Raw genomic sequence first — 9,676 nt, 5'->3', positions numbered from 1 at the left:
CTAGGGTTAACCTGTAACATTATACTTTTCAAGAAAGGCATCCAGTCCCCTCTTAAATTTAAGTAATGAATCATTCATTACAACATCATACGGCAGAGAGTTCCATAGTCTCACTGCTCTTACAGTAAAGAACCCGCGTCTGTTATTATGCTTAAACCTTCTTTCCTCCAGACGCAGGGGATGCCCCATTGTCCCTGTCTCAGGTCTATGATTATAAAGATCATCAGAAAGGTCTTTGTACTGTCCCCTCATATATTTATACATTAAAATAAGATCACTCCTTAGCCTTCGGTTTTCCAAACTAAATAGCCCCAAGTGTAATAACCTATCTTGGTATTGCAGACCCTCCAGTCATCTAATAACCTTGGTCGCTCTTCTCAGCAACCGTTCTAGTTCAGCTATGTCTTTCTTATACACCGGAAACCAGAACCGTACACAGTATTCTAAGTGTGGTCAAACTAGGGACTTATATAGAGATAAAATTATATTCTCCTTATGAGTATCTATGCCTCTTTTAATGTATCCCATTATTTTATTTGCATTTGTAGCAGCTGCCTGACACTGGCCACTAATTGTGAGTTTGTCATACACCCATTTACCCAGGTCTTTTTCATTGACAGTTTTGCCCAGAGTTTTAGAATTAAGCACATAGTTATACATCTTATTACCTCTACCCAAGTGCATGACCTTACATTTATCCCCATTAAAGCTCATTTGCCATTTATCAGCCCAAGCTTCTGGTTTACATAAATCATCCTGTAATATAAAAATGTCCTCCTCTGTATTGATTACCCTGCAGAGTTTAGTGTCATCTGCAAATATTGAAATTCTGCTCTGTATGCCCCCTACAAGGTCATTAATAAATATGTTAAAAAGAAGAGGGCCCAATACTGACCCCTGTGGTACCCCACTGCTCACCTTGACCCAGTCCAAGTGTGCTCCATTAATAACCACCCTTTGTTTCCTATCCCTGAGCCAGCTCTTAACCCACTTACACATATTTTCCCCTTTCCCCATTATTCTCATTTTATGTATCAACCTTTTCTGTGGCACTGTATCAAAAACTTTTGAAAAGTCCATATACACTACGTCCACTGGGTTCCCTTGGTCCAGTCCGGAACTTACCTCTTCATAGAAATTGATCAGATTAGTCTGCCAGGAACGCTCCCTGGTAAACCCATGTTGATATTGGGTCATGAGGTTATTCCTCTTCAGATACTCCAGCATAGCATCCCTTAGAATGCCCTCCAGGATTTTACCCACAGTAGAGGTTAAGCTTACTGGCCTATAATTTCTGTGTTCAGTTTTTGTCCCATTTTTGAATATTGGCACCACATTTGCTATACGCCAGTCCTGTGGTACAGACCCTGTTATTATGGAGTCTTTAAAGATTAAAAATAATGGTCTATCAATGACTGTACTTAATTCATGCAGTACTCGGGGGTGTATCCCATCCGGGCCTGGAGATCTGTCAATTTTGGAGATTTTTAGACGCCGCTGTACTTCCTGCTGGGTTAAGCAGGTGACATTTAATGGGGAATTATTGTTATCACTGATCATTTTGTCTGCCATGGAATTTTCTTGTGTAAATACTGATGAAAAAAAGTCATTTAGCACATTGGCTTTTTCCTCATCCTCCATTTCACCCAGACTATTTTTAAGGGGGCCAACACTATATTTTTTTTAGTTTCTTACTATTTATGTAGTTAAAGAATATTTTGGGGTTATTTTTTCTCTCTCTGGCAATGAGTCTCTCTGTCACAATTTTTGCTGCCTTGAATTTATTTAATTTTCTGTATTTATTTAATGCCTCATCACTACTTCCTTTAATTCTGTAAGTGCTTTATTTTTGTCCCTTATTGCGCCCCTTACAGCTCTATTTAGCCATATTGGTTTCTTCCTATTTCTAGTATGTTTATTACTGTGCACAGATCCTATCCAGGATGCCAATAAACGTCTCCCATTTTCTTTGTGTATTTTTATGTCTCAGGATATCGTCCCAGTTAATTGCACCAAGATCATCTCTCATCCGTTGGAAATTTGCTCTCCTGAAGTTTAGTGTCCTTGCAACCCCTCTACTATACATCTAATTAAAGGATACATGAAAACTTATTATTTTGTGATCACTATTTCCCAAGTGACCCCCAACCCTTATGTTTGCTATGCGGTCTGGCCTGTTGGTTAATATTAGGTCTAGCAGTGCCCCTTTCTCAGTGTTGCCAGCTGCACGTTTAGATTCAGAATCTGGGCTTTCAAATGCACAACGTGCTGACATCTTGCACAGCAGTATGCACCCTCGACCAGCTGCTCAAGGATTGCATACATGTGGCAAGATGTATACTGGATGGCATTAACAATAGTGGAGCTCATTTCCTAATGGGGAATGTTCCAGACAGAAAAGTTAAATAAAAAATAAATGCAAAGTATTAATAAAATACAGACAGCAATTCTGTAATTCCTCCCTTGGAAACTCCCTGAATCCAAAGTCACTGAATCACAAGTCACACACCGCCGTTCACACTCAGCTCATTCACACTCACTAAGCTAAAGATTTAAAGATTTTTTTGTCTTTTTCCCCTCAACAGCAATCCACCTTGATGTTTAAACCTCAAGTTTTTATTCCTCTGCATTTACTGTAATTGCTAAGTAAGTTATTTAATGCTTTAGAAAATGATTTTTTTTTTCCAAAAGATTTATTGGATTTTTCAGCTAGAACAGGGTAGTTAAGAGGGGTGGGTAGGGGAGGGAGGCAAAGGGAGGTGGGAAAGGGGCAGGATATGATGGAGGAAGGAAAGGAGAAAAATAACATTAACATTAACAATCAGAGTAATGTGCGTCAATATCAAACAATTTGTTGACAGCATAAGTCGTGCAAGCCTTTAGAAAACATTTTTGTTGTACTTCCTGTAAATGAACAAATTAGCATGTGCACGTAGGTAACATTTATTAACCTATGTCAATCTGTGTAATAATGGAGTAGGTATGTTAGTTAGTCTTCAAACTTTCATATATAGCTATAAAATCACTAATAAGTGAATAAAATTAATAGTATAATCAAATTAAACTACTGTATATTTCTGCATTGTGTAATACCACATTATTAGAATTGTGTTAGTGATATATAATTAGCATGTGTGGGTAATATTAAACATGTATGAATATGTATGAAATATGTAGAAAAAATAACAAGATCAAGTATTTGATCGATTTGCTTGTACAGAAGCCATGGCAGAATACTGACTTATTTTTACAATAATAACCACAAAAAGTCCAACTGTAAACATAGATGTTGGCCAGAAAAAGTATGAGATCATCTTTTGAGGTCCAAACTTCCTTATTAAAATAATGCTTTTTTCTCTTCCCTTAGGATCAAAATAACATGGAAATGAAGAGAACTTATTGAATTTTCCCTGAATTTCTTGTACATGAATTTCCACTTCAGTGTTGTTCTCCTTACAGTCAGGAATATAGGTGCACTGGAAAGAGAAAAAAAAAGTATCACAATTCTGAATATCCGTGAGTAAAAATTACATGCAGCCACACTGAACATACATAGGGTTAATCTAAATACTACAAACAGATAGATTAATAAACAGTGCACAGATCTTTTTGTTTGGTCTGTTACTATTTCAAGGCTTTAATATAAAGGAAGATTTCACTATTTTCATAGGTCTTTAGTTCTATACTATACGAGTGGAGAATATGCAACTTCCTACCATGATATGTCATGTTTGTCGATCCATTGAGTGACTTCAAGAAAAAGCTGTATTACCTTCTTGAAAAATGTAATTTTACAATTTATTTGTACTAGATTGCTAGAAACTGGTAATTGATTAAGGTATTTACTCTCATTGCCACTGTCACGCTCACGCCCTGACTGGGTGGCATGAGAGAGGATTTTGGCCCCACTGTGCCACAAACCAGACTACCCTGGAAGGGGCATGACAAAGCAGCTACCTTGGTTGTCACTGGAGCCTCTGATGGTGAGTTCAGGCTTGAGTGGCAGGTATCTGCCAGGTACCACTCCAGCATGGTGTCTGTCTGTGGCAGCTGATCCCACTGAGGGACAAAACACAAGTGACAGGTGCGATCCAGTACAGATAGGCACGACTGGTACTTTGGCGGGCACAGCTAGCACTCTGGCAGGCGGGCACAGCTGACACTCTGGCAGGCATGGCTAGCACTCTTGGCAGGCACGGCTGGCACGGCAGGCACTCTTAGCAGGCAGGCGGGCACTCTAGGGAGGCAGGCAGGCACTCTAGGGAGGCAGGCAGGCACTCTAGGCAGGTGCACACGGCTAGCGGGACTAGAACTGGTTCGGGTAGGACAGGAACAAAGGCAGGTATGAGTACGGAACAGATAGGAACCAGTTCCGACTGAAGGGACAGGAATTGTAAGTAACCAGTTCAGACTGGAGGTACAGGAACTGTTTCAGGAGACATGGGAACACAGGATGGAATGAGTAGAATAAGGGAGCAGGTAGGAACCAGTAGAGACTAGAGGGACAAGGACATGCAGGGCATGGAGTGGGAGCAGAGCAAAGCCTCACAATGCGGAAAGCAGGACAGAGCTGCAGGAGGCAAGATGGGTGTAGAGCAGAACCACAGGAGGCGAAGCAAAGAGCAGAACTGCAGGAGGTGGAGCAAAGAGCACATCTGCAGGAGCCGGAGCAAAGAGCAGAACCGCAGGAGGTGGAGCAAAGAGCAGAGCTGCAGGAGGCGGAGGAAAGAGCAGAGACGCAGGAGGCGGAGCAAAGAGCAGAAGGAGTGAACACAAGGAAACACACAGCGGAATAAGAAAGGCCACAAACAGGGATACAAACAGACACAGGTATTGGACTAAGTTGAGACAGGGACATGAACGAGACTAGGCACAGAAGAAAGGACTCAGACCAGGGTATGAAGCCCCCCTGGGTGGCTGAAACAAGAGACAAAGGTACATGCCAGGGTATGAAGCCCCCCTGGGTGGCTGACATGAGAGCTAAGGCAAAACAGGATCTGGCATCTCACAAGCAAGACACTAAATTTGTTACTCAGACCTCCCCCTAGGAGTGGGAATGCCTTAAAGGTACCTTCACACATAACGATATTGTTAACGATATCGTTGCTATTTGTGACGTAGCAACGATATCGTTAATGAAATCGTTATGTGTGACAGCGACCAACGATCAGGCCCCTGCTGGGAGATCGTTGGTCGCTGAAGAAAGTCCAGAACTTTATTTCGTCTCTGGACTCCTGCTGACATCGCTGGATCGGCATGTGTGACACCGATCCAGCGATGTCTTCACTGGTAACCAGGGTAAACATCGGGTAACTAAGCGCAGGGCCGCGCTTAGTAACCCGATGTTTACCCTGGTTACCATGCTAAAAGTAAAAAAAAACAAACAGTACATACTTACCTACAGCCGTCTGTCCTCCAGCGCTGTGCTCTGCTCTCCTCCTGTACTGTCTGTGAGCCGGAAAGCAGAGCGGTGACGTCACCGCTCTGCTTTCCGGCTCACAGCCAGTACAGGAGGAGAGCAGAGAAGCAGAGCGCAGCGCTGGAGGACAGACGGCTGTAGGTAAGTATCTAGTGTTTGGTTTTTTTTACTTTTAGGATGGTAACCAGGGTAAACATCGGGTTGCTAAGCGCGGCCCTGCGCTTAGTTACCCGATGTTTACCCTGGTTACCGGCATCGTTGGTCGCTGGAGAGCGGTCTGTGTGACAGCTCTCCAGCGACCAAACAGCGACGCTGCAGCGATCCGGATCGTTGTCGGTATCGCTGCAGCGTCGCTTAATGTGAAGGGGCCTTAAGTCCCCGATGCCTCTCAATAATTGGCAGGGGACACCTTAGGAAGATGCACACAGTCACAATAAGAAGCAGGAAGTTCCAGGGCCACCGCCCTAAGAATACAGCCGGGGGGTCTGCAACAAGCAAGGACATGAGGCCCAGAGCAGGGAGCCAGCAGAGGACAGAACTCACAGCATGGCACTGATTAGTGAGTAAGAGGGGAGATGGGAAGCCATGCAGTGATGCCGACAGGGATGTTACAGCCACATTTGTATTGGAGATGAGAATTTTTTTTCTCTTAATATCAGACATAAGCCATTTTCACATGGCCGTATCTCGTTTTGTACATCAGTGTTGTTAAGCCAAAGGCAGGGGTAGGTCCAAAACAAAAATAAATGGAAATATTTCCATTATATGTGTTCTGATTTTTCATCTTTTGTATTTAACCCCTTTACCCCCAAGGGTGGTTTGCACGTCAATGACCAGGCCAATTTTTACAATTCTGACCACTGTCCCTTTATGAGGTTATAACTCCGAAACGCTTCAACGGATCTTAGCGATTCTGAGATTGTTTTCTTGTAACATATTGTACTTCATGATAGTACTAAAATTTCTTCGATATAACTTGCGTTTATTTGTGAAAAAAACGGAAATTTGGCTAAAATTTTGAAAATTTCACAATTTTCCAACTTTGAATTTTTATTCTGTTAAACCAGAGAGTTATGTGACACAATATAGTTAATAAATAACATTTCCCACATGTCTACTTTACATCAGCACAATTTTTGAAACAAACTTTTTTTTTTCAAGGAAGTTATAAGGGTTAAAATTTGACCAGCAATTTCTCATTTTTACAACCAAATTTACAAAACCATTTTTTTTAGGGACCACCTCACATTTGAAGTCATTTTGAAGGGTCTATATGGCAGAAAATACCCAAAAGCGACACCATTCTAAAAACTGCACCCCTCAAGGTGCTCAAAACCACATTCAAGAAGTTTATTAACCCTTCAGGTGATTCACAGCAGCAGAAGCAACATGGAAGGAAAAAATTAACATTTTACTTTTTAGTCACAAAAATGATCTTTCAGCAATAATGTTTTTAATTTCCCAAGGGTAAAAAGAGAAAATGGACCTCAAAAGTTGTTGTCCAATTTATCCTGAGTACGCTGATACCCCACATGTGAGGGGGAACCACTTTTTGGGCGCATGGCAGGGCTCAGAAGGAAAGGAGCGCCGTTTGACTTTTTCAAGCTAAATTTGGCTGGAATTGAGATCGGACGCCATGTCGCGTTTGGCGACCCCCTGATGTGCCTAAACAGTGGAAACCCCCCACAAATGACCCCATTTTGGAAACTAGACCCCCTAAGGAACTTATCTAGATGTGTCATGAGCACTTTTATCCCCCAAGTGCTTCACGAAAGTTTATAACGCCCGGGCGTGAAAAAAAAAAATCCTATTTTTTCCACAAACATGATCGTTTAGTCCCCAATTTTTTATTTTCTCAAGGGTAAAAGGAGAAATTGGACCCCAAAAGTTGTTGTCCAATTTGTCCTGAGTACGCTGATACCCCATATGTGGGGGGGACCACTGTTTGGGCGCATGGCAGGGCTCAGAAGGAAAGGAGCGCCGTTTGACTTTTTCAAGCTAAATTTGGCTGGAATTGAGATCGGACGCCATGTCGCGTTTGGCGACCCCCTGATGTGCCTAAACAGTGGAAACCCCCCATAAATGACCCCATTTTGGAAACTAGACCCCCTAAGGAACTTATCTAGATGTGTCATGAGCACTTTTATCCCCCAAGTGCTTCACGAAAGTTTATAACGCCCGGGCGTGAAAAAAAAAAATCCTATTTTTTCCACAAACATGATCGTTTAGTCCCCAATTTTTTATTTTCTCAAGGGTAAAAGGAGAAATTGGACCCCAAAAGTTGTTGTCCAATTTGTCCTGAGCACGCTGATACCCCATATGTGGGGGGGACCACTGTTTGGGCGCATGGCAGGGCTCAGAAGGAAAGGAGCGCCGTTTGACTTTTTCAAGCTAAATTTGGCTGGAATTGAGATCGGACGCCATGTCGCGTTTGGCGACCCCCTGATGTGCCTAAACAGTGGAAACCCCCCACAAATGACCCCATTTTGGAAACTAGACCCCCTAAGGAACTTATCTAGATGTGTCATGAGCACTTTTATCCCCCAAGTGCTTCACGAAAGTTTATAAAGCCCGGGCGTGAAAAAAAAAATTCCTATTTTTTTCCACAAACATGATCGTTTAGTCTCCAATTTTTTATTTTCTCAAGGGTAAAAGGAGAAATTGGACCCCAAAAGTTGTTGTCCAATTTGTCCTGAGTACGCTGATACCCCATATTTGGGGGGAACCACTGTTTGGGCGCATGGCAGGGCTCAGAAGGAAAGGAGCGCCGTTTGACTTTTTCAAGCTAAATTTGGCTGGAATTGAGATCGGACGCCATGTCGCGTTTGGAGACCCCCTGATGTGCCTAAACAGTGGAAACCCCTCACAAGTGACCCCATTTTGGAAACTAGACCCCCTAAGGAACTTATCTAGATGTGTCATGAGCACTTTTATCCCCCAAGTGCTTCACGAAAGTTTATAACGCCCGGGCGTGAAAAAAAAAATTCCTATTTTTTTCCACAAACATGATCGTTTAGTCCCCAATTTTTTATTTTCTCAAGGGTAAAAGGAGAAATTGGACCCCAAAAGTTGTTGTCCAATTTGTCCTGAGTACGCTGATACCCCATATTTGGGGGGAACCACTGTTTGGGCGCATGGCAGGGCTCAGAAGGAAAGGAGCGCCGTTTGACTTTTTCAAGCTAAATTTGGCTGGAATTGAGATCAGACGCCATGTCGCGTTTGGAGAGCCCATGATGTGCCTAAACAGTGGAAACCCCCCACAAGTGACCCCATTTTGGAAACTAGACCCTCTAAGGAACTTATCTAGTTGTGTGGTGAGAATTTTGAACCCCCACGTGCTTCACTAAAGTTTATAATGCCCAGGCGTGAAAATAAAAAATCTTATTTTTTCCTACAAAAATGATATTTTAGTCCCCAATTTTTAATTTTCCCAAGGGTACCAGGAGAAATTGGACCCCAAAAGTTGTTGTCCAATTTGTACTGAGTACGCTGATACCCCATATGTGGGGAGGAACTACTGTTTGGGCACACGTTGGGGCTCGAAAGGGAAGTAGTGACGTTTTGGAATGCAGACTTTGATGGAATGTTCTGCTGGCATCATGTTCCATTTGCAGAGCCCCTGATGTGACTAAACAGTAGAAACCCCCCACAAGTGACCCCATTTTGGAAACTGTACCCCATAAGGAACTTATCTAGTTGTGTGGTGAGAATTTTGAACCCCCACGTGCTTCACTAAAGTTTATAATGCCCAGGCGTGAAAATAAAAAATCCTATTTTTTCCCACAAAAATGATATTTTAGTCCCCAATTTTTAATTTTCCCAAGGGTACCAGGAGAAATTGGACCCCAAAAATTGTTGTCCAAATTGTTCTGATTACGCTGGTACGCCATATGTGGGAAAAAAACTGTTTAGGCACACGTTGGGGCTCGAAAGGGAAGTTGTGACGTTTTGGAATGCAGAAATGGTCTGCGGTCGTCATGTTCCGTTTGCAGAGCCCCTGATGTGCCTAAACAGTAAAAAAAAAACCACAAGTGACATCATTTTGGAACCTAGACCCCCCCCAAGGAACTTATCTAGATGTGCCCCCTTTTTGGAACTAATGTACGCTTTCTTGTAAAGTAAATTAGTAGTGCATGGAGGTGTGGTACAATCTGAAGCAATCCTTCATACACAGGCCAGGTTTTTCGGGGCAGGTGTCGCATTGATAAATGGTGTCCTTGCGTATTCCCCTTTTGTAACACACTCGGCACCTTTTTT

General features: G+C 42.6%; 1 protein-coding gene across 2 annotated transcripts in view; it reads right to left on the bottom strand.

Annotated features, from left to right (window-relative positions):
- Positions 1-2,721: 2,721 nt before the first annotated feature.
- The window catches only part of KCNMB1 (potassium calcium-activated channel subfamily M regulatory beta subunit 1), a 573,325-nt gene continuing 566,370 nt past the window's right edge, over positions 2,722-9,676 (bottom strand). For both annotated transcript variants that reach the window (XM_069761972.1, XM_069761973.1), the window contains one exon: positions 2,722-3,476. In XM_069761972.1, the coding sequence (XP_069618073.1) occupies positions 3,192-3,476 (285 nt within the window). In that variant the 3' untranslated portion in view covers positions 2,722-3,191. The remainder of the gene's footprint in view (positions 3,477-9,676) is intronic.

The sequence above is a fragment of the Ranitomeya imitator genome, chromosome 4, assembly GCF_032444005.1.
Source record: "Ranitomeya imitator isolate aRanImi1 chromosome 4, aRanImi1.pri, whole genome shotgun sequence".
Taxonomy (NCBI): domain Eukaryota; kingdom Metazoa; phylum Chordata; class Amphibia; order Anura; family Dendrobatidae; genus Ranitomeya; species Ranitomeya imitator.
Note: the sequence above shows the minus strand (reverse complement) of the source record. Positions and strands in the feature narration are given on the sequence as shown.